The sequence below is a fragment of the Hypanus sabinus genome, chromosome 2 (assembly GCF_030144855.1).
Source record: "Hypanus sabinus isolate sHypSab1 chromosome 2, sHypSab1.hap1, whole genome shotgun sequence".
Lineage (NCBI taxonomy): Eukaryota > Metazoa > Chordata > Chondrichthyes > Myliobatiformes > Dasyatidae > Hypanus > Hypanus sabinus.
This window is the reverse complement of record NC_082707.1, coordinates 196,249,439-196,274,953: the sequence shown is the minus strand read 5'-3', so window position 1 is coordinate 196,274,953 and position 25,515 is coordinate 196,249,439. Positions and strand designations below refer to the sequence as shown.

The following is a 25,515-nucleotide window of genomic DNA, read 5'->3' as shown; positions in this document are numbered from 1 at the left end:
TGCTCATGATATCTAATCAACTAATTATGTGGCAGCAACTCATTACATAAAAGCATACAGACATGATCAAGAGGTCCAGCTATTGTTCAGACCAAACTTCCAAACAGGGAAGAAATGTGATCTAAATGACTTTGACCATGATGTGATTGTTGGCACCAGATAGGGTGGTTTGAGTTATCTCAGAAACTGCTGATTTCCTGGGATTTTCATGCACGGTCTGTAGAGTTTATTGGGAATGTTGCACAAACTGAGAAAAACACATTGAGTGACAGTTCTGTAAGTGAATATGCCTTGTTAACGAGGGAGGTCAAAGAAGAATGGCGAGACTGTTTCAAGCTGACAGGAAGGTGACAGTAACTCAAGTAACCAACTGTTAAAACACTAGTGTGCTGAAGAGCATCTCTGAATGCACAACATTTCAAACCTTGCAGTGGAGGGGCTATATCAGCAAAAGACTACATTGCATTCCACACTTGTACCTAATAAAGGGACCACTGAGTGTAGATGAAAGAACAACAAATTGTTGCTTGGATCGTATTACTGGGCCCAGGGATTAAATTAAAACTTTATTTTCATTGTACCCATGAAGTGATATGTAATTTCATGTCCCTTATGATAGTGGCTTATACATAGATCATCATCGTCAGTTTAGTTCAAAGTTTAGTTAAGGTGATTCCTCTATGCTACTGGTTGGAGTCTCCGGAATTGCTGATTTTGTTGATGGCAGAAGATTCTTTTTGTTCTAAGGCAGTTGAAACTTATTTGTTTTTAATTTTATCTCACGTAAATTTGAATTTTCATTTGGTTTGCTGGATATGGCTCTCTGATTTATTGATTTTTATTTTAAGGTGACAATAAATCTTTTGAAAGCCAAGCAGATTGCATTACAAGACCAAGTACAGAAGCTTCAGTCCGTTGCTCAGCCAACACACACAGAAACCAGTGTCAGCACATCGACAGCCTCTACTGCCTTTTTGCCTGATGATGTTCCCCTCCGTGCAACGTTCCATGAGGACACCATGGATTTTGGAGATGTCATTTGGTCCCAGCAGGAGATTAACAGACTTTCCAAACAGGTGTCAAAGTTAGAAACTGATGTTGCCCATTGGAAAGCTTTGGCACAGGTCAGTGAATTGTATCAATGCTGGTTATGTAATTGTTAAAGCTGAAGTTGATCCCAGAATCCTAGCATTTCCCTTGCTTCTCCATTCATCCATGTGATCAGAATATTTGAGTACTATCTCTCAGCTCTTCCAATATTTTCTTGTATAAGAAGTTGGATTTGTCTCGGAGGATACAAACCAAATCAGTGCATTCAGATCATAAACAAGATTTTCCCCACACTAACCCATTTCTTTCCCCCTCCCTCCGGGTCCTCTCCTCCTCCTCATTATCCTGTGGTCTACTCTCTTCTCCAATCAGATTCCTTCTTCTCCAGCCCTTTTCCCATCCACCTGGCTTCACCTATCACCTTCCAGCTCGACTCCACCCCTACCCTTTTTATTCTGGCATCTTCCTCCTTCCTTTTCAGTCCTGAATAATGGTCTCAGCCCGAAACATCAACGATCTATTCATTTCCATAGATACTGCCTGATCTGCTGAGTCCCTCCAGCATTTGTGTGCATGTGTGTTTCATTGCATTCAGATTTCAGTTTTGATTTGATCTATAGACTACAAGTATAATTCCATACTGATGCACCTGACAGAACTGTCAATAACTAGAAAACACACCATATGTAATTTATGGGCAAGCATATAACTCTTGATTCAGCTGCTGAATGCTTAAAATATTGGGGGAGGGTGTAAAATTGTAAATGAAGATGCACTTACTGCGGATCTAGTCAGGATCTTTGGAGAACTGAGTAAAAAATACTCATTTTTAATAACAGTTTCTTAAAAATACTTTTCAGTATTATAATACAAATTACTGTTGTACTCTTTATAGACAAAAGACGTAAATAACAGGATGAATGATGTGCAGGATTTTCTATCCAATGTCTTTCTTTAAAGATTTATTTTTGTTTGTCTAGAAATTGGACTTTGGAAGGTTACCAGCAAGGTATTGGACTTGCTTGCAGTGGCCTTTTGCATAAACAAATGTAAATCAATTGCACTATTCCAATTGCTTACAATATCATTTCCTGCTTCAAATATTTTTTACAATATTTGCTTGAAGGATGGAGGGTTCCACTTACAACTTCTCTCAACCGGAAAGTACTCAAAGTTCAACTATCGTCCATGTAAAACCTTTTCTTCTAATTATTCTAAGCCACTTTGAAATTGACTCTCTTCATCATAGACTTCTCAACCAGAAGCAATGTTCTTTCACTCCACACTGTGCTAGTGGATACTTTATCAGGACTGTAAAATTTATCTTCATAGTATATTGCAACACCTTGGAGATTCTATACTATAAGGGTTTTTATTTTTTAATACCTTTTTGTAAAGTTGCTGAACTCTTTGTATTTCAAGTTAAGAACTTTTTTTTTACTAGTCTCTGTGTTTAATCTAGATCCCGTTGCAGGATTATGCTAACTGCTCGTTGCAGTTTTGGAAGAGAAGAGTTAATCCTTTTTAATGTTATTTTTAGGTAACTAAGAGTCAAGGGACAGTCAGCTCTGATGAGGATGATGTCTACAAGCTGCAAAAGACAATAGAGGTAAGAACATCTTTCAAAATTAAGAACCATTAGTAAATGGAACTGCAGTTTCAGCAGTCATCTTAAAATATAATGTATATATAATGTCGGAGTATAAGGGTATGTTGCATAGCTATTAAAGTAATAACAGGAGGGCGATGAATTATCACTTAAAGTGAGTGCTGTTTCTGTTTCCCCATATCTGCCTTCATTGACTTTTATTTTGCCATTCTCTTTACATGGTAGTAATAGGAATACAATATAATTTCTGTTAAAATTCATTGAGTACTTTAATCATGTGCCTATTATTTTATATAGAGGATAGTCTATTTCATTATCCTTCAAGAAATGGTATCACAGACAAAGCAAATTTTGTCTTTGTCTAGCAACTGTACTTACTGGTTGTAATCAGTTGTTAAGACTGAACAATAACCTTTTTATCATTAGGTTGTGGGTCCGGCAACCGATAAAAGTACCCCAATCATTAACCGACTGAAATCTGCTTGGTTGGTGCATTCCATTTCTGCAAAACTTTCGGCTTGTATTAATGGACAATATATAACAACTAATTTAATGAAACCAGCAACTTACTAGGCGTCTTTGAACTGTATGATAATGATTGTTGTCAATTAGCCACGGTAGCATGGTGGTTAGCATAACACTTTACAGTACAGGTGACCTGGGTTCAATCCCCACTGCTGGCTGAATAAGGAGTTTGTGCATTCTCTCCATGGCTGCCTGGGTTTCCTCTAAGTGGTCGGGTTTCCTCCCACAGTCCAAAGACGGTAGGTTAATTGTGATTAGGTGAGGATAAAAAAATTTGGGGATTGCTATGTGGCATGGCTCAAAGAGCCAGAAGGGCCTACTCCATTCTGTGTACATAAATAAACAAACAAACAAACTCACGGAGTATGTTGGTCATATTTGTTCAGGTATTCAAGCCATCTGCTACATTATTTAGCATGTTTCTATCCACTGAATCTCTCTTAAACTATCAAGAATGAATGTCAGCTGATATTTTAAACAAGATTGTAAAACTGATGCAGCTGGTATTTGCTCAGCTGTAAGTACAGCAGTAAGGTGATACTAAGTTAACAGTGGAGATGATCACCAAGTACAGAATGATCACCAAGCATTGTCTGGGTTAAGAACTCTTTTTGCCATAATGCTGACTTCAGTACTTATTTTAACCATATTTATGCCCAGCGGTTTTAATTTTGTCTGAGGGAAAAATTTTCTCATTCTCTCTCATGAAAATCTAATGATGTGTTAGTATCGCCACTGAATCTGTTGCAGTATTTTCCTGGCGGTTCCGAATTCCCAATGAAATTGAAATCATAGATTTCGTGATTAATGTTCCTCGTGAAATATTTAGATTATGCTAATGTTTAGTTCGTGCTGCTCTAATGATAACCAGTTGGCTCATTATTACAGGAGGTGAAGCAGCAGCTTAGCCAGGAGATTGATGAGCATCAGCATGAATTGTCTACGTTGCAAGACGTACATCGGCAGAAAATAAATAGTCTCACAAACCGACACAGGGATGAGCTTGCAGAGTACGAGGAGCGGATAGAAGAACTGGAGCAGCAGTTGCAAGGTTAGAAGTAGCTATTTGTACAGAGGAACTCTAAAGTGTTCAGGATTGCAGTAACATAAAATGACAATATCATCACAACGTATATGACAATATCAAAATGACAATCTAGACTAAACTAGATTGGGTATTGAGCAATGAGGAAGGACTAGTTAGCAATCTTGTCGTGCGAGGCCTCTTGGGTAAGAGTGACCATAATATGGTGGAATTCTTCATTAAGATGGAGAGTGACATAGTTAATTCAGAAACAAAGGTTCTGAACTTAAAGAAGGGTAACTTTGAAGGTATGAGACGTGAATTAGCTAAGATAGACTGGCAAATGATACTTAAAGGGTTGTGTGGATGTGCAATGGCAAACATTTAAAGATCGCATGGATGAACTACAACAATTGTTCATTCCAGTTTGGCAAAAGAATAAACCAGGGAAGGTAGTGCACCAGTGGCTGACAAGGGAAATTAGGGATAGTATCAAGGCCAAAGAAGAAACATATAAATTAGCCAGAAAAAGCGACACACCTCGGGATTGGGAGAAATTCAGAGTCCAGCTGAGGAGGACAAAGGGCTTAATTAGGAAAGGGAAAAAAGATTATGGGAGAAAGCTGGAAGGGAACATAAAAACTGACTGTAAAAACTTTTATAGATATGTGAAAAGGAAAAGATTGGTTAAGACAAATGTAGGTCCCTTACAGTCAGAAACAGGTGAATTGATCATAGGGAACAAGGACATGGCAGACCAATTGAATAACTACTTTGGTTCTGTCTTCACTAAGGAGGACATAAATAATCTTCTGGAAATAGTAGGGGATCGTGGGTCTAGTGAGATGGAGGAGCTGAGGGAAATACATGTTAGTAGGAAAATGGTGTTAGGTAAATTGAAGGGATTAAAGGCAGATAAATCCCCAGGGCCAGATGGTCTGCATCCCAGAGGGCTTAAGGAAGTAGCCCAAGAAATAGTGGATGCATTAGTGATAATTTTTCAAAACTCCTTAGATTCTGGATTAGTTCCTGAGGATTGGAGAGTGGCTAATGTAACCCCACTTTTTAAAAAAGGAGGGAGGGAAAAACCAGGGAATTATAGACCGGTTAATCTGACATCGGTAGTGGGGAAAATGCTAGAGTCGGTTATCAAAGATGTGATAACAGCACATTTGGAAAGAAGTGATCATCGGACAAAGTCAGCATGGATTTGTGAAAGGAAAATCATGTCTGACGAATCTTATAGAATTTTTTGAAGATAGGGTAGAGTGGATAGGGGAGAGCCAGTGGATGTGGTATATTTAGATCTTCAAAAGGCTTTTGACAAGGTCCCACACAGGCGATTAGTGTGCAAACTTAAAGCACACGGTATTGGGAGTATAGTATTGATATGGATAGAGAATTGGTTGGCAGACAGGAAGCAAAGAGTGGGAGTAAATGGGACCTTTTCAGAATGGCAGGCAGTGACTAGTGAGGTACCGCAAGGCTCAGTGCTGGGACCCCAGTCGTTTACAATATATACTAATGATTTAGATGAGGGAATTAAATGCAGCATCTCCAAGTTTGCGGATGACAGGAAGCTGGGCGGCGGTGTTAGCTGTGAGGAGGATGCTAAGAGGATGCAGGGTGACTTGGATAGGTTAGGTGAGTGGGCAAATTCATGGCGGATGCAATTTAATGTGAATAAATGTGAGGTTATCCACTTTGGTTGCAAGAACAGGAAAAATTATTATCTGAATGGCGGCCGATTAGGAAAAGGGGAGGTGCAATGAGACCTGGGTGTCGCTATACACCAGTCATTGAAGGTGGGCATGCAGGTACAGCAGGCGGTGAAAAAGGCAGATGGTATGTTGCCATTCATAGCAAAAGAATTTGAGTACAGGAGCAGGGAGGTTCTACTGTAGTTGTACAAGGCCTTGGTGAGACCGCACCTAGAGTATTGTGTGCAGTTTTGGTCCCCTAATCTGAGGAAAGACATTCTTGCCATAGAGGGAGTACAAAGAAGGTTCACCAGATTGATTCCTGGGATGGCAGGACTTTCATACGAAGAAAGACTGGATCGACTAGGCTTATACTCACTGGAATTTAGAAGATTGAGGGGGGACCTTATTGAAAAGTATAAAATTCTAAAGGGCTTGGACAGGCTAGATGCATGAAGATTGTTTCCGATGCTGGGGAAGTCCAGAACGAGGGGTCACAGTTTAAGGATAAAGGGGAAGCCTTTTAGGACAGAGGTGAGGAAAAACTTCTTCATACAGAGAGTGGTGAATCTGTGGAATCCTCTGCCACAGGAAACAGTTGAGGCCGGTTCATTGGCTATATTTAAGAGGAGGTTAGATATGGCCCTTGTGGCTAAAGGGATCAGGGGGTATGGAGTGAAAGCAGGTACAGGGTTCTGAGTTGGATGATCAGCAATGATCATACTGAATGGCAGTGCAGGCTCGAAGGGCCGAATGGCCTACTCCTGCACCTATTTTCTATGTTTCTATGTTTTCTATCATCATGTGAATATATATTCTCCCCTGTGTCAGGATAGTAGTTATCCTTCAGCTTACTTGTATGTGCTATCAGGCTTTTGAAATCTCCTGCTTGATGGGAGAGGGGAGAAGGAGGAACGTCCAGGAGAGTGGGGTGCTTGATTATGATGGCTGCTTTACTAAGGCACTGAGGTACATAGACATGGAAAGGGAGGCTAGTTTCTGTGACATGTGGAGCTTTGGACAGTGGTTTCTTGTAATGGGTAAGCAGTTGCTGTATGAAGCCTTGATACATCCAGATAGGATGCTTTCTGTGGTGTATTTATAAAGATTGATAATGGTCAACAAATATGTGCTAAATTTCTTTTGCTTCCTGAGGAAGTCGAGACATTGGTGATCTCTCTTGACCTTGGCTTCTATGTGATTGGACCAGGAGAGACTATTGGTAATATTTACTCCTCGGAATTTTCAATTCTCTCAACCTCGGCATCTTTGATTTGTAAACAGAGACGTGCACTGCCCCCTTTCTTGAAGTCAATGACCAGCTCTTTTGTTGATGTAACCTTGTGAAGCACCAGTGTTTAGAATAATTATGTGGAGATGTCACTGCCTCTCCTTACTGATTGCTGTCTGCTGGTCAGGAAGTCGAGGATTTATTTGCAGTGGAGGTGTTGATTCCCAGGTGTCAGAGTTTGGTGTTTGCTTATAATATTGATTATTAGTTTGCTTATAATATTAAAGGCAGGTCTTTAGTCAATAAATAATAATCAAACATATAGATATCTTTACTGTCCAGATGCTCCAAAAGTGAGTGTAGGGCCAGGAAGACGGTGTCCGCTATAGTCCTGTTTTGGCATTAGGTGAATTGCTGTGGGCCGAGATTGTCTGAGCAGCTGGAGTTACTGTATGCTATGACCAGCCTCTAGAAACACTTCATGACAGTAGATTGAAACATTGGAACATAGAAAACCTACAGCACAATACAGGTCCTTTCGCCCACAATTCTGTGCCAAACATGTACTTACTTTAAAAATTACCTTGGGTTACCCATAGCCCTCTATTTTTCTAACCTCTATATACTTATCCTGGAGTCTCTTAAAAGACCCTATCGTATCTGCCTCCACCACCGTCGCTGGTGGCCCATTCCACGCACTCACCACTCTGCGTTTATATATAAAAAAACAAAACTTAACCCTGACATCTCCACGGTACCTACTTCCAAGCACCTTAAAACTGTGCCCTCTCAGAGCCACTGGGAAGTAGTTATAAAAAAAAAGCGTTACCTTGTTTTTCTTAGGGCATCAGGATAATATTACTTTGTGTTAGGCATGTGAACTATGTTTTGTGTTGTGCACTTTGGTCCAGAGGAGAATTGTTTTGTGTGTATGGTTAAATGACAATAAACCGAACTTGAACTTAATAGTGGTGGTTTTAAAGCAGGTGAGAACCTTGGATTGAAGAAGGAAGTGGTTAAAAATATCTGCAAGTACCACAACCAGCTGATCTGCACAGGATCTAATTACACAGCCAGGAACACCATCTGGGCCAGATGCCTTCCACGGTTCACTCTCTGGAAGACTTGAGGTTCGGGTGCACTCCAAGATTCCTGTTGGAATGGAGTGGTGACGTACCAATCCTCTTGTCTTCAAAACATGCATAGAGTGCTTAAGTTCATTGGGAAGGGATGTGCTGTAATTGCTCTGACTTTTGTTTTTAGCTGCTATAGCAAGTAAGTTCATCCGTGCTATTCCACAGATAGTGATAAGTGAGCAATTAGATAGACTGCCTAATTACAGTTGTTATTTTCTTACTGATTTCCAAACTCTTATATGGCTACTAAATCAGAACCAGAATCAGAATCTGGTTTATTATCATCGGCACATGACGTGAAATTTGTTAACCTAGCAGCAGCAGTTCAATGCATTACATAATCTAGCAGAGAGACAGAGAAAGAAAATAATAAATAAAATAAAACATAATAATAAATAAACAAGTGAATCACTTTATGTATATTGAATAGGTTATTAAAAAATGTACAAAAGCAGAAATACTGTACATTAAAAAAAGTGAGATAGTGTCCAATTCTTCAAAGTCCAATATCAGGAATCAGATGGCAGAGGGGAAGAAGCTGTTCCTGAATTGCTGAGTGTGTGCCTTCAAGATAAAGATAAGAGCCCATTGTATTACAAGAAGGATACTAGCATGGATATAAGATTGGCTGACTGTCAAGGACCATTGGTACAGAATAAATTGTAGGACAGGGTGCTGAGAGGCAGGATCTGCCAATATTTGGAGTCAATTGGGTCTGACAGGATAGTCAGCCTGGCTTTGTGCATGGAAAGTCTTGTCTGCAAAATCTGTTGAAGGATTTCTTTGAGGAGGTAACCAAAAGGGCAGACCAGGATCAGGCAGTAGATGTTGTGTATTTGAACTTTTAGCTCGGCCTTTGACAAAGTCCTTCATGGCCTGGAAGGTTAGATTACATTGTATCCAGGGGGAGATAGCATATTGGATTTGTAATTGTCTTGGTGGTAGGAAGTAGAGGTTTGGCTCTCAGACTGGAGGTCTGTGTCTAGTGATGTGCCACAGGGATCAGTTATGGGACCTTTGTTGTTTGTAATTTATATAAACAATGGATGTGAATGTACAAGGCATGGTTAGTAAGTTCCTGGATAATACTAAATTAGATGATATTATAGATAGTGTAGGAGGTTATTAGAAATTTCAGGGGATCTAGATCAGCTAGCTATGAGGGCTGAGGATTGACAGATGGCTTCAATCCAGATAAATGTGTGGTATTGTATTTTGGAAGAGCAAACTAGGTTAGGATTTGTGCAATGATGGTATGCCCTTGGTGAGTGTTTATTTATTTTAAATAAATCAGCAAAGTATTGCATTTGGGGAAATTAAATAAGGTTAGGACTTATGCAGTGAATGGTAGGGCCCAGGTGAATGTTACGCAACAGAGCTCTAGGAATGCCATTACATAGTTCATAAAAGCAGTGTGACAAATAAATAGGGTAGTGAAGAGGGCATTTGGCATGCTGGCTTTCGTTAATCAGGGTATTGAGTACAGGAGTCAATTGAGTTATGATGCTGTTAGACAAGAGGCTGTACTTGTATTGAGAATTGTGGATCACACACAAAATTCTTGAGGAGGCAACATCTATGGAGGGAAATAAACAGTTGATGATTCGGTCAGGATCTTTCATCGTAACTGGAAAGGGGTGTCACGTATAGTTTTGCTCACAGTATTAAAGGAAATAGATGATTAAACTAGAAAAGAGTGCAGAAACGATTTACCAGGTTGTTGCCAGGACTTGGAGAGCTTGAGTTACAAGGAGAGGCTGTGTAGGCGAGGACTTCAATGTCTGGAATTTAGGGGATTGGGGTTAACCAGATAGAGGTGTATAAGATCATGAGGGCATAGACAGGGTGAAAGGACATTTTTTTTACCAGAGTGGGGTTGCTCAAAACAAGAGGGCTTAGGTTTAAGATTAAAGACATAAGATTTAGAAGTGACATCAGGGCGGCTTCATCATACAAAGGGTTGAGCATACATGGAATGTACTACCAGAAATCGTGATTGAGGCAGACATATTAGTAATATTTAAAAAAAACCATAGTTAAGTACATGGATAGGAGGTACTTAGAGGGCCTGTGGGCCAAATGCAGGCAGATGGCACTAGCTCACTGGACAGCATAGTCTGCAGAGTTAGGCCACAGGACTTGTTTGCATGTTGCATGAGTGTATGTTTCTCAGAGCCCTTTATCACACAAATATATCAGTAATTCTCAATTCTGTACAACACAGAATATTTTCCTCCCACCTGGATGGCATTTTAACGTTTAAGTGAGGGGAGTCTTTTATGTGCTGTCAGGATTGGTGAAGAGAAACTTGAGAACTGGATCAGAATCTAATGTTCCAACTTTTTGATAAAGCACGTGAATGAATTGTACCCCTAATTTTGCCCCAGCAGTTTGTCTTAAGGTAAAGGCCATAATAATTATTCTATTTTAGTTGTGCAAATTACATTGAATTGAATTGACTTCATTTCTTACATCCTTCACATACATAAGGAATAAAAATCTTCATGTTACGTCTCCATCTAAGTGTGCGATTTATAGTAATTTGTAATAAGTAGTATGCACAATAGGAAAGTCAATGTATCAGAAATACACTCAAGTCAGCGTGAATTAATCAGTCTGATAGCCTGGTGGAAGAAGCTGTCCCCGGAACCTGTTGGTCTTGGGTTTTATGCTGGGGTACCGTTTCCCAGATGGTAGCAGCTGGAGCAGTTTGTGGTTGGGGTGACTCGGTTCTCCAATGATCCTTCGGGCCCTTTCTATGCACATGTCTCTGTAAATGTCTTGAATAGTGGGAAGATCACATATACAGATGTGCTGGTCTGTCTGCACCACTCTCTGCAGAGTCGTGCAATTGAGGGAAGTACAGTTCCCATACCAGGCAGTGATGCAGCCAGTTTGGATGCTCTCAATTGTGCCCCTGTAGAAAGTCCCTAAGATTTGGACTCATGCCAAACAACTTCAGCCATCTGAGGTGAAAGAGGTGATGTTGTGCTTTTTTTTTAACCACAGGCCGGTATTTACAGACCACGTGAGATCCTCTGTGATGTGTATTCCGAGGAACTTAAAGCTGTTCACTGTCTCAACCCCAAATCCATTGATCTCAATAGGGGTGAGCCCGTCTCCATTCCTCTGTAGTCCACAACCAGCTCCTTTGTTTTTGCAACGTTGAGGGAGAGGTTGTTTTCTTGACACCACTATGTCAGGGTGATGACTTCTTCTCTGTAGGCTGTCTTGTTATTATTTGAGATATGGCCAATTAATGTAGTATCGTCAGGAAATTTAATTAGCAGATTGGAGCTCTGTGTGTCCAGTGCATATTGGGTGAAAACATAGAAGAATCTATGTGGAGATGAGCCAGAATAATTTTGCGTAACAACATTGGGAGAGGTTGGCCTTCATTTTATTAATCACATCCCAGAGTTGAAAAGGAAATGTGTTAATCCACTGCAACTTGTGAGCAAACCATCAGTGTATGTTTGAATTATTTTATTAATAGTGCTTGAAAAAATTCGGTTTGAAATTATACCTTAGTGTATGTAAAACTTCACTGCTTTAGATGATGCAAATGTGATCCCAGATTGGATCAGACTTTACTTATTGGAATCCAGTGGTTTTCTAATGCTATGTGTTGTATAGTTATGTCAGATGTATGAATCTCATAGTGAATTTTTGGTTAATTTATATAATTATTAAATCATGAAGACTTATGTTCTATATTTCAACAGCAAACTAGAATGCTTAAGATTTTATTTTCAAGTTACTTCTAATTTAAGTTAACTTTTTTTTGAATAATTCTAAACAGTTCACACTTATGGAAAGCTTGAGTCCTTAGCTGGTGAGTTGTAAGGATGAATAAAGATATGTTTTATTCCTTATAATTTAACATAATTTCATATTGTCTATTATAGATGCAGAAAAAGAACAGAAGGGAATGAATAACTCTAAAGATGTATGTATGTGCAGGTGGCTTCCTGAGCAATGTCTTAACTTAATTTTGTGTTAAATATTTCTGCTCTTTATTCAAATAGGATTCATATGATAAACAAAATTTATACTGTATTCAAGATGTCTTGATAATTCTAGAACAGCAAGTTCTAAATTCCAGTGAGTAGTATCCATGAGTGTAAATTACACATTGTGAGACCATTGTAAAATATGCATTAATTAATAGCCATCTATAAACAGATCTGTAAATCTGCAAAGGATGGACTATGAGTTCAGTATTTATTAATGAATGTTTATTGAATAGTTTCAAAGGTCAAATTTCAATTAGTAAATATCTGTATGAACTATTGAGTATTAAATTATCATGTAAACCAATTTTGGAGATCTTTGTGTGAGGAATAATATCTGAAAAATTTGAGAATTTTTGTCTAATTGAGAATGCTTGTCTAGACACCTCTTAAATGCTGTTAGTAATTCTGCTTTTACCATTCTCTCCAACAGTTCAGTATTAATACTTAACACTATCTGGGTGGATAAGTTCCCCTTACATTCCTGTTAAATCTCTTACCCCTTTTCCTGAATCTGTCTCCTCTGGTTTCATCTACTTCCGAAAAGGAGAGAAGATTCCCGTGATCTACCCTATCTATACCTGTCAATAATTTCTTATCTCAGTCATGTCTTCTCCTAACCTTCTCCACTCCAGAGAGAATAGATGTAATCTTTCTAATGTAACTAAAACACTCCATCTCATTTTGGTGGATCTTCTTCCAATAGTGCAGTGACCAGAAATGCATATAATACTTCAAGCTGAGGTTTGACCAGTGATTTATAAAATTGGAGCATCATTGCCCTGCTCTTGTATCCAGTGACCTTACGACTGAAAACCATTGTTCCATATAGCTTCTTAACCATTATCACCTTCAAGGTTTTTTGGACATGCACACTTCAATGCTTCCTAGAGCCTGGTGTTATGACTTAATTTCATTAGTATTCACAAAATGCATCTCTTCACATTTATCAGGATTGAAATACATTTGCTATTTCTCATGTTGTTTCTCAGATACATTGATACCCCCCTGTATCCCAAGACTACCTTCCATCCTATTAACGGCTCCACCAATCTTGAGTCACTTGCAAACTTGCTGATCACACCTTCTATATCCACGTCAAAATCGTTCATGTATATTTCAAACAGCAAAGGCCCCAGCACCACTGATTTCAGGCAAGCACTTGCAGTCCTCAGCCATCATTCTCTCTTCTACTGCCAAGCCAATATTGGATCCGATTAGCCAACTTGTCTATAATCCCTGGGCTCAAGCCTTTTGGACCAATCTCTCACATGAGACCATGTTGAAGGCTACACCGAAGTTCATGTTAGTCATATCTACTGCCCTATTCTCATCTGATGCACTTTTACATTCTCAAATAACTCACTTGGATTAGTTGTCCAAGATTTATCCCTGACAAGGACATATTGGCCATCTCTGATTTGTCCCTGCCTGTCCAATTCATCATTTATCCTGCCCTTCAGAATCTTTTTCAATTACTGCAACTTGTTGTAATTACATTTTTCAATATTTTATAATTTTTTGAAAGTTTTTGCTTTTAATTGCTTCTCAATATCAAACAAGTTTTTGACAACCATCTTTACCAATGTGCATAGATTTAGCCAACTGTCCAGGTTCATTTTGGCTTTTTTTATTATTGGGCCTTTGTTCTGGCATCACTTTAAGAGCAGTAGTGGGAGGCAGCTGATCACAGGTTCTGGGCTTGTATTTATTTTCCTCTCTTAAGATGTTAGTATGGAACAGCTTGAGCTGATAAAATATTCAGTAAGTTTCTTCAGATGTTTGAAATCTAAGAAAATATGCTGAAGTCAGGGGACTGCTTTAATGTGTCTACTTTGAACCACTCCTTAGAAACTAACTCGTTCCTTAGTAGTCGTTTCCTCTAAAGAGGGCTCACACTGTCCATGGCTCCATGGAAGCATCGCAGTTAGTGTGATGCTATTAAACTTGGGGCGTTCTAGGGTTCAGAGGTCTGGCACTGTTCTGTAAGTGCTTCCCATGGAATGCATGGGTTTTCTCTGGGCCCTCCTTTTTCCTCCCACAGTCCAAAGACATGCCATGTAGGTTAACTGGTCATTGTAAATTGTCCTGTGATTTGGATTAGGGTTATTCAGGGGTTGCTGGGCAGCCTACTCTGTACCATATCACTAAATAAAATAAAATAAATAATTGGTTTCAAATTATCTGTTTCCCTCATTATGGTTTCTTATATTCCGTTGTCCCTTTGCAAAGTTAAATCCATTTTTAAAAAGCCCAATTTAAAAAAAAAAGCACTAAACAATTTTTGGTTAGTTTTAAATTATTTTGTGAATGTCAAGTATGAAAGTGATGATCATAAAAATGTGCCATTTGGCCCAGCATGTCCATACCAATCAACAGATATCCATGTGTATTAATCCCATTTATCTGCATTTGGCCTGTAGCCTTCGATCCTTTGGCAATTCATGTGTTCAGCTAAATATTTCTTAAATATTCTCGGAGTATTCGCTTCTACCTTACTGTCAACATAAAAACTGTTCCAGATTTTAAAATTTTACCTGTGTTTTGTCATTGATACATTGTGCTGATTTATCTTTTAGATTATCATGCTTGTTTTGATCTTAGGGTAGGGGTGATCAAAATTGTACCTTTGTGTCAGATTTGAGGAGATAATAAAAATGATGATGGAAAATTGTTAAACATACTTCATTTGAAAAGATTTTAAACAATCTTTTTTAAGAATTTTTGATCAAATAACCAACTTTAATATTTAGTAGCTGATTGTGTAGTTTAATTTTTGATTTTGTGTACTTTTAAGGGTAAGTATAATGGACAAGAAGATATTCAGGAGCTAAAAGCAAGTCTGGAATTGTTAAACCATGAAAAAGAAGAACTACAAAAGGAAAAGGTTAGTGTTGTATCATTAATTTTTTTCCAGATTGATATTAGGATATGTTTGCACCCTTTGTTTGGAATAGTCTTTGAAAACCAAGATGATTTCTGTATCACAAACTTCTTCAGAAAGGCCCCCAATGTCATGCTGAGGGTGGAGAAAATAAAGTCCTTGGCAACGGCAACTGTAAGCACCTCTTACAGGTTGTTTTTGGAAGCGCATACCTCAATATCCAGAAATCTGCCTTTCAGACATGATATGTGCTCTACCCAGCAATGTGATAAAAGCGCACTAATGTTGTTCATGAACAGATTCCAATTTGTTGCATTCTTTCAAATTGAGACCAATACGCAACCTGTGTTGTCTAATGATTATTGTTAGGACAGAAAATTTTAAATGGGTATTTTGTCATGCATGTGTTTTCCAAAATAACATGGGAAGACATTTGAAGATCAAGAGCAAATTAAGCTTCTATGACAGAACACTTATCCACTGTCACAGTAAAATGGTTGTTGAGCACTGTTAAATAATTGAGTAACTTAATAGAATTTGGAGGAAGTGACCTGTTAGACTAGTTCACAATTTCCTCACCGGATTCCAGATAATTTTGCAAAGCAAGATCGCCTGGATAGGCAGTAGGAAGTTTCAGCCTGATGATGTAATTGATGAATTACCAACCTTGCTTGTATAGTCAGGATCTCTGAATTTTGGGGAATGCCCCCATATTTAAGTTCTTAGATTTGTATATATCCTTACAGGATGATGGTATGAACTTCATGTTGGACAGCAGCTGCTATTGTGGATTGCTGGATTGCGATTTGAGTAATGCTGGAAATAATTCAGTATCCAATGGTTGTCTGATGTGGAAAATTAGCTAAAAACCATTTGAAACTGCGTAATCATTTAGCAGTCTTAAGCTCTTCATTGCAAAAATGCATGAATGTAATTCTAATGAACTTTGAGTGTTTCAGCTGTACGTTTTAGGTTGGTGGTACCCATTCCGGTTCACCCCTGAATTAACAGGGTTTTGCCATTGATCATGTGATATGTTGATTGTGTTTAAAGCTGACCAAATGTGCAATTAAAGAAATCCTTTAAATGGCAGGAGGCAATGCAACAGGAACTCTCAAACCTGCAGAATATTCAGAAGAGTGAATCGGACCTTAATAGTCTGGCCTTGGAAGTGAGTGAACTGAAGCAGAATTTGCTGACCAAAGAGAATGAGCTGTCGGGCATGTCCATGCAGAGGGACAGATTAGTGTCTGAATTGGAAGAACTGGACAAACAGAATCAAGATGCTACTGAAGTATGCATAGTACTATTCATTATTTATAACGGTGTTACTATAGCTCCTGATTCCTTGTGTAAGCTTTGTAAATCGGAACAAACTAATATCCTTTGCACTAATGGGAGAAAATATTTCCTTCGTGGCAAGAAGATATATTTTCAAATTACTTTTTACAGTCAATTCTACAGTGTTGCTGGAAAGCTTGTGAACTCTTTAGAATTTTCTCTATTTTGCATAAATATGACCTAAAATGTGATTAGATCTTCATGTAAGTCCTAATTATGGATAAAGAGAACCCAATTAAATAAGCAACACAAAAAACATTATACTTGTTCATCTATTTATTGAGAAAAATGATCCAATATTGCATGTAGGTGTTGGAAAAAGTATCTTAACCTCTAGTATTATCAATTCATTTAAAGGGGAAATTAGGTATTTCAATCAATGTGTATGTAGGAGATTCTGTCCTATTTAAAAAACATAAACCTGGGTCTTCACTATCAAAGTCTGATCTTCACCACATAGGTTTTTGGAAGTGTGCCATGCTTCAATTAAAGGAGATTCCTGAGAACCTCAGAAAAATAGTTTTTGATGCTCACCAAGCTGGAAAAGGATACAAAACCCTTTCTAAAGAGTTTGGGCTTTACCAGTTTACAGTCAGGCAGATGGTGTACAAATGGAAGAAATTCAACATCGTTGTTACTCTCCCCAGGAGTGGTCAACCAACTAAAATCACTCCAAGAGTAAGGCATGTAATATTCCAGGAGGTCACAAAGAAACTCAGGGTAACATCTAAGGAGCTACAGGCCTCTCTTGCACTGGTTAATCTCAGAGTTCATGAATCTACCTTCAGGCAAATACTGAATACCAATGATGCGCATGGCAAGATTTCAAGGAGAAAGCTACTACTCTCCAAGAATAACATTGCTGCCCATTTAAAGTTTGCTAAAGACCCAGGTGGATAAGCCAGAAGGCTATTGGAAGAATGCTCTGTGAACGCATGAGTCCAAAATAGAACTTCTTGGCTTAAATGAGAAGCGTTATATTTGGTGAAAAACAAACACTGCATTCCAGCATAAGAACCTCATCCCATCTGTGAAACATGGATGTGGCAGTGTCATGGTTTGTGCCTGCTTTGCTGACTTGGAACCAGGACGGCTTACTATCATTGATGAACTATGCAATGTCCTAGTAAATTCTACAGGAAAGTGTCAGGGTGTCCATCTGTGAATGGAAGCTCAGGAGAAAGTGGGTCATGCAGCAAGACAGCGATCCGAAGCACACAAATCAGTCTACCAAAGAACAGTTAAAGCAGAAGAAATCTCACGTTTTGGAATGGCCAAGTCAAAGTCCTGACCTTAATCCTATAGAAATGTTGTGGAAAGACCTGAAGCAAGCAGTTAATGCAAGGAAACCCACCAACATTCCAGAATTGAAGCAGTTTTGTAAGGAAGAATGGCCTAAAATTCCAACAAGTCAATGTGCAGGACTGATCAGCAGTTATCAGAAACATTCGGTTGAAGTTATTGCTGTACAAGGGGGTCACACCAGTTACTGAAAGCAAAGGTTCACATGCTTTTCCCAACAAATATATGTAATGGTTCTCTTTATCCAATTTCAGGACTTGTGTGAAGATCTGATCCCATTTTAGGTCATATTTATGCAGAAATGGAGAACATTCTAAAGGGTTCACAAACTTTCTGGCACCACTGTATTTACCACATCAGATTGGAAAAGGTGTGCCAACGATTGGTTTTTAACCCTATTTCAATGCTGTAGTATACCCAGCTGCTGTAATTTGGAAAGGGGTTGCGGAATAATAGTTGCGTTATAATCAGAAAATACATTGCATACTCAAGGGACTCTCGTTGTGTGCTTTGTAAATAATAGAAATATAAACATTTAAATATAAACATATTTATAAACATATAAATATAAGCTTTGATGCTTACAGGATATTAAATACCACATTGAGGAGATTTGTAATGTAAAGTTTGAACAGTTTTTAGATAATTTATTTTGGCTGTACTGTGGGTATTTGTGGAATTTGTGGTGGCATGGTAGTTCAGTAGTTGGCACAACACTTTATAGTACCAGCGACCCGGGTTTAATTCCTGCTGCTGCCTGTAAGAAGTTTGTGCACTCACCCCATAACTGTGTGGGTTTCCTCTGGTTGTTCTGGTTTCCCTTCATACCAGTACCAGTTTGTAGGTTAATTGGTTATTGTAAATTGTCCAGTAACGAGGCTAGGATTAAATTTAGGGTCTGCTGGGCAGCATGGCTCAAGGGCCTTCTCTGTGCCATATTTCAATAATAAATAAATACATTTTGTACCAGCAATTTTGTAAACTGCCTGCAATGATGTGACACACAGTCCTACTAAAACGGCTAAAAGTTAGAACCGATTTATGCTCATAATATGCAGTATAAGTGAGTTGCATTTGAAACATGCCTGAATAATATTATCATTTCTTGATTTTCTGCAGCATTTGATTAGATCCAAAGATCAGCTGACACAGCAGCGAAAAGATTCCGAAGGAAAGATCATGCAGCTGCAATCAGAGTTGGAGGTCATCATGGCTGAAAAGGCATTAATGGTGCAAGAGCTGGAAGAGCAGAAGGGCAAGCTGAGCCAGAGTGCTTTTGCACTTAATGAATTGCACATGAGCAAACAACAACTGGACACGAAAGTCAGTGACCTAACAGAGAAGTTAAACAAGTCGCAGGTGGATAACTTGGAGTTGAAGGCAGAAGCTGCAGATCTGACAAAGAAGCTAAAGAGTGCAGAATCACAGCTAGAGGTTGCCAAAATGGAGTTTGCTGAAGTAGTTCAGCAAACTCCGAGCAGTGCATGTCAAAAAGGACTACTAGAAGATAAAGATCGAGAAATTTCAGAGCTGAGGAAGCAAATTATGGAAACCAGATCTGTAAATGATGATTTGCAAACAGAGCTTTATGATCTCAAAATCCAAAATAAAAAACTTGTTGCAGATAAAGATGAAGCCAACTTGGCTTTGAATAAAGTTAGAGGGCAACTTGAGGAAACTGTTTCCAGTAACAGTGAGGCTTCCAAGGAGAATAGCACCTTGCTGGAGGCAGTGAAAATGGAAAAAGCCCAGCTGCAGTCTGAATTGAGCCAGGCTGAGAAACGACTGAATGAAGAAGCAAAAAAATACGAGCAAACCATCAAGGAATTAACAGAGGCTCAAAGTTTAGATGCTACGACTTTGCAGAAAGAGCATAATCGTTTGATTAAGACAATCCAAGAGAAAGATTTTGAGATTGAAGAGCTCAAACGCAACATAGAGCAGCTGGAAGCAGACCATGAAGAGACCAAAGAGATGCTGAAATCTAGTTTGGAGGGACAGCAGCAGTTGACAGATCTTTTGGAGGAAAAAGAGTCATTTGTTGAAATGCTGAAAGCGCGAAGTTCAGAACTGCAGCAAGAAATTGAAAGGAATGTAAAGATTTTAGGGGAATGTGAGTCTTTGAAGCAAAACCTTGAAGAGAAAGATCGGCAACTAAGTGTGATGAAGGAAGAGAACAACCACCTCAAGGAAGAAATAGATAGGCTGGGGGACCAACAAAGCAGGACTCAACCTATTGCTGAACCGAAGACCCTTGATATAATAATAGAGCTGGAGACAGAAATAACTGAACTGAACAATAAAAGGAACAGTCTTGAAGAGGAAGTAAGGCTTCACAAGAAGACTATTGAGGAACAAAAGCAGAATGTCCTCCAGCTCCAGCATTCCATACAAGATCGAGTGGATGAAGCTAAAACCCAGTGTGAGGAAATCAGTTCAAAATATGAAAAGTTAATTTGTGAGAAAGATGATGAAATCCATAGCCTTCAGGAATCCATCAATCAGATGAAAATGCAAAGAGAATTTCAGGATGACCCCACAGATGCTCCAGTTATTCTCCAAGAGATTAAAGTGCAAGCAGTAAATGGTGAAAATGGAAATGAAAAACATGATTTGTCTAAAGTGGAGATTGATAGATTAGTTAATGGTATAAAAGAAAAAGAAATGGAGATAAAGGTACTGAATGAGAAGAATGTGTCTCTGATTAAGCAGTTAGATCAGTTTACTATTTTTAAGGATGAAGTCGTTAAGCTAACCCAAATCGTTCAACAGAAGAACATGGAAATCCAAACTCTTAATGCCAGGATAACCTCTGGCACCTATGGGCAGGCTGGTGCGGACGTGGCCTACTTGCAGCAGCAATTGCAGGCTTATGCTATGGAGAGAGAGCAAGTATTGGCAGTGTTAAATGAAAAGACAAGGGAGAACAGTCAACTAAAGACAGAATACCATCGGATGATGGACATTATTGCTGCAAAGGAAGCTGCTCTTTTGAAACTCCAAGAGGAGAATCTGAAAATGGTCAATAAAACTGAAAACGAGGGTCAGGATATGATACGGGAAACAATCCAGAATTTGTCTCGGATTATCCGCGAGAAGGACATTGAAATTGATGCTCTTAGTCAAAAGTGCCAAACTTTAGTCACTGTTCTGCAGACCTCTGGAATGGGGGCGAATGGCGAGTCAGGCCTTGTGAGTAGTAATCAGTTTGAAGAGCTCTTGCAGGAGCGTGACAAGCTAAAGCAACAAGTGAAGAAGATGGAAGAGTGGAAACAGCAGGTGATCACCACTGTTCAAAACATGCAGCACGAGTCAGCTCAACTCCAGGATGAGCTCCTTAAGCTTCAGGGCCGATTGTCTACAGATGGTGAGTGCAACTCTCGGCTCCAGATAGACTACAACAGCTTAATTTATAGTTATGAACAAAAGGAAAAGAAGTTGCAGAGCCTAAGCCAGGAGCTTGCAGAGGTCCAGCAAAGCATCGGGCAACTCAGCAGCACCAAGAATCTGATATTGGGCAAGTTGGATAGTGTACCAACAGAACCACAAATGTTGGGAACAAGCACAGGAATATTGCATATGAAGAATACTTCCCATGAATGTTCATCAGCAGAACACTTAAACCGAATAGAAGGACTACAGCAAGAGGTGGAACGTTTGAATAAAATATTGGAGGGGAAGGATGCCACAATATTGGCACTTCAGAATAATGCTGAATTATCTGCCTCTCAGCCAATGAATTCTAACATTGGAAAAAGCATGCACGAGGATGTAGCCCTGGAGATAAAGCAAATGAAAGAAAAGAATGAAGAATTACAAAGGTCATTCAGGGAAAAAGACCTTCTCATCAAATCAAAAAGTGACCAGTTGTCATCAGTGACAGGATCCTTGAGGAACAAGGATAATGAAAATGAAGTTTTAAAGCAGGCGGTCACTAATCTGAAAGAAAGGATTTTGCTTTTGCAGTTGGACGTTCAGAAGGCTCAAGAGGAGAATGACCAAATTATGGCCAAGTCAAGGGAAAAGGAAACTGAATTTCGAGCCCTACAGGAAACTAATATGCAATTCTCCATGATGTTGAAAGAAAAAGAGTTTGAATCAAATTCTATGAGAGAAAAAGCTTCTGCATTAGAAAAGTTGTTAAAGGAGAAAGAAGCGGTTAGTTCAAAATTCCTTAATTAGTTGCGTTGTCGGTGGAACATGTTCTATACAGTCATGGGGCAATAACAGCATTAGGAATCAGCAGGCTAGGCTGGTAGAAGATTTTGTAAAGCTTTTAAATGTTGAAAAATTGTAAGAGTACGTGTCCTGCTTTTCTGTTTTAAAAACAAGTTGCCAATTGCAAAAGTCAGTCACTGATTTTGAAATGATTTGCATTTTCCTCCTTGGTTACTTTGATAATTTAAGAGAATAATACACATATATCCTAGTGGTGGTTCCTTTTCCTTATGGCCTAAAAGTTATAATTCAGATGTAACTGTGTTAGAATTTGCTATTTCCGTTTAAAAGAATGGCTTCCCAAGGTTGAGCAGCCCCACTATGGATTTTAATATTCAAAGGCTCTCCTTGATCTTCTCTTATATCTACTGATAATAGCAAAATGGCCCTAGGATCCTTCAAGTGATCATCACAAATGTTGAAAAAATACCTTGTTGTTTCTCAGTTACTATTTTCATGTCAGCAATCAACTAGGTGTTTCAAATAGTTAAAGCTGGGGAATATAACACTTCGAAAGGACATGTGTCTTTATATTATATTGTTAGGTGTGAAAAGAGCAATTTAAAATGTGAAAATATTATTGCTGGTAGTATTGTTCTTTCTAACGTAATAAAGGGCACGATTCTAAATTTTGAAAAATGCAAAAGAAATTTTAAAAGAGGAAGTCAAAACCTTATATACAGTAGTTCCATAGGTAGAATATAGTTTTTTAAAACTTCATCTTTCCAGGCACGAGTTTTGTTTTAGAATTGATCAGTTATTTTTCACAACTTGAAGGGGAAGACTGGCGAGTTAAATCAGCTGCTTAATGAAGTGAAATCAATGCAGGAGCAAGCAGGCATGTTTCAGCATGAGAGAGACCAAGTTATGCTGGCCCTCAAGCAGAAGCAAATGGAAGCCACTGCATTAGTGAATGAGGTAAGATATCATTAGAATTGTGGTTAAATTCAAACATTATAGAGGGAGTAGGTAAGGCACATTAAGCATGACTCACAATTATTTGTGAGGCACCAGAGTTTAAATCTAGTTCCAAAATAAAATATTGCTGATACTGGAATTTAGAATTATAGCTGAAAATGCTGGAAAGATGTTGATCAGTTGTCCTCTTGTGGGAAGAGAGAGCGAGAGTGTTAGTGCTTTGAGTTATGACGAGTGGTGTAACTGTCTCCAACTATAATTCTCTTCCTCTTTCCCTAGATGTTTCCTTAACTGCTGAGTATTTTCAGCACTTTCAGTTGCTAATAGTAAACCTAGTCCAGTTGAAAGCAAACTCCATGCAAATTTCACAAAGCTCTCCCCAAGTAACTACAGTACTCTCAATTGCACAAAACTAATACACCTTGTGCAAACACTAGTTCAGCGGCACTTGCTCTGTTTTTGGAGCTTGTGTTCCTTTTACTTTTCAGTGTGTGGCTCACTGACACCCTGAATCAGAACGGTGTCTTCTAATTATTGTTCAAGTTCAGTTAATTGTCATTCAACCCAGCACAACACAATACATATAGCTCAGGCTCACAATACGTAAAGTAATATTACCACAAATAAATTAACAAATAATAAGGTGCATTTACGCCACAAGTTTAAAAAATAAACAGTATAACACGACTGGTGCATCGTATGTGATGAAACGTGGATGGTGGCAGGGAGTTCAGTAGTCTTACAGACTGGTAGAAGAAGCACTTCCCATCCTGAAGAAGGGTCTCAGCCCAAAACGTTGATTGTTCACTCTCTTCCATAGATGCTACCTGACCTGCTGATTTCCTTCACAATTTTGTGGGTGTTCCTTTGGATTTCTAGCATCAGCAGATATTCTCGAGGGTGTATTTCCCATCCTAACAGGCTTTGTCCCAATGCTATGGTACCTCCTGCCAGTTTGTTTTCTATTTTATGATAATAGAGAAACAAACCCTTCATATCTGAAACTGGATCACTCTCAAAACTCTTGTCAATGGATAGCCAGTTGTGGCATCAGTGTAGCCAAACTGCAAAATGCACTTCACGTATTTGACCGCATTGCTCTTGAAATCCCCTCCGCAGTATTTATTTATTTATTCATCCATCCATCCATCCATCCATCCCTCCCTCCCTCCCTCCCTGTACTTTGAGCCATAGTACCCAGCAACCCCTGATTTAACCCTTGCCTAATCACATGATCCTTTACAATGACCAATTAACTTACCAACCAGTAGCTCTTTGGACTGTGGGAGGAACCCCATGTGGTCAGAGGGAAAATGTACAAACTTCTTTTTAGACATTGGAGGGAATTGAACCAAGGTCGCTGGTTCTGTAACCACTAAGCTACTGTGCCACCCCAGCATGATCTGTGAAGATATCTACCACCAAAAGACTGGCAGGTGTAGGGAACACAACCATCTGCTGGTTCTCGTCTTAGCCAAACAGAGATGAACACACCATCCTGACCCATAAATACATTGCTGTTACTTCACTTTTGCTGAGTCAAAAATCCTGGAGCATGTGGAATGCCTCACCAAAAAGATTTCTGCATCTGAAGTGCATGTCTCCATGTCAATTCGACACGGGCAATAAATGCTGACACAAGAGACTGCAGAGGCTGGGAATCTGGAGCAACAGGCAATCTGCTGGAGGAGCATGGTGGGTCGAGTAACATCTGTAGGTAGGGAAAGGAGTTGTTTCAGGTTGAGATCCTCTGTCAGGACTGAGAGTCAAAGGGAAGGTAGCCAGTGTAAACAGGAGAAGGGGAGTGGTGAGACAGGCTAGTAGGTGATAGGTGGACCAAAGAAGAGTGAGAGATGATGGGCAGAAGAGTCAGCTAAAGGTGAAGAGGTGGGATGGAATTGAGAGACAGGCAGCTGGGCGATAGGTGGAAGCAAGCAAGACAAGGGGAGGAAGTAAAGAGCCATTGGAGATAAGCTGGGGTGTGGGGTAGGTGGGGAAAAGTAAAAGCAGAAACAAGCTAGTCATGAGCAAGGGAATAAAGGTTACAAGTGCTGGAATCTGAGAGATAAGGAAGGTGATAATGGGAACTGTTTAAGGGAGAGAGAGGCAGATGGAGCAGGGAATCTGATGAGTGAAGTGTGTGGGTAGTAGGTGGATAGACCCAAGAGGAGGACAAAAATGAATGATGGGTGTTGGGGGAAGGTATGGGAAAGGGAACATAAATGGGATAGAAGTGGATCAGAAGGAGGTGAACACAGGAGGTAAGGGTTACCTGAAATTGGAAAGCTCAATGTTTGTATCATTGTGTAGTCAAATTCCCAGGCAGTGCAGGTTTTGTTTTCCTCTAGTTTGTGTTGGGTCTTACTCTGGCAGTGGAGAAGGCCAAGGGTGGACAAGTTGGTGTGGGAACAGGGAGTTCAACTAGCATGCCATCTGGCAATCAGGGTGACCACTGAGGAGCGAATGCAAATTGACTGCCTACTCAGTCCTTGCTCTAGAAGAGGCCACATAAAGAGCATCAAATGCAGTAGGTAAGGATGGAGGAGGGGCATGTGAATCTTTGC

The 25,515-nt window shown here is 39.3% G+C and overlaps 1 protein-coding gene across 1 annotated transcript in view; it reads left to right on the top strand.

Annotated features, from left to right (window-relative positions):
• trip11 (thyroid hormone receptor interactor 11) overlaps window positions 1–25,515 on the top strand; it is a 122,877-nt gene that overhangs the window by 44,137 nt on the left and 53,225 nt on the right. The window contains exons 4-11 of the mRNA XM_059962291.1: window positions 849–1,124; window positions 2,591–2,659; window positions 4,073–4,235; window positions 12,184–12,224; window positions 15,086–15,175; window positions 16,266–16,466; window positions 18,935–21,973; window positions 22,811–22,951. Of these exons, the coding sequence (XP_059818274.1) occupies window positions 849–1,124; window positions 2,591–2,659; window positions 4,073–4,235; window positions 12,184–12,224; window positions 15,086–15,175; window positions 16,266–16,466; window positions 18,935–21,973; window positions 22,811–22,951 (4,020 nt within the window). The remainder of the gene's footprint in view (window positions 1–848; window positions 1,125–2,590; window positions 2,660–4,072; window positions 4,236–12,183; window positions 12,225–15,085; window positions 15,176–16,265; window positions 16,467–18,934; window positions 21,974–22,810; window positions 22,952–25,515) is intronic.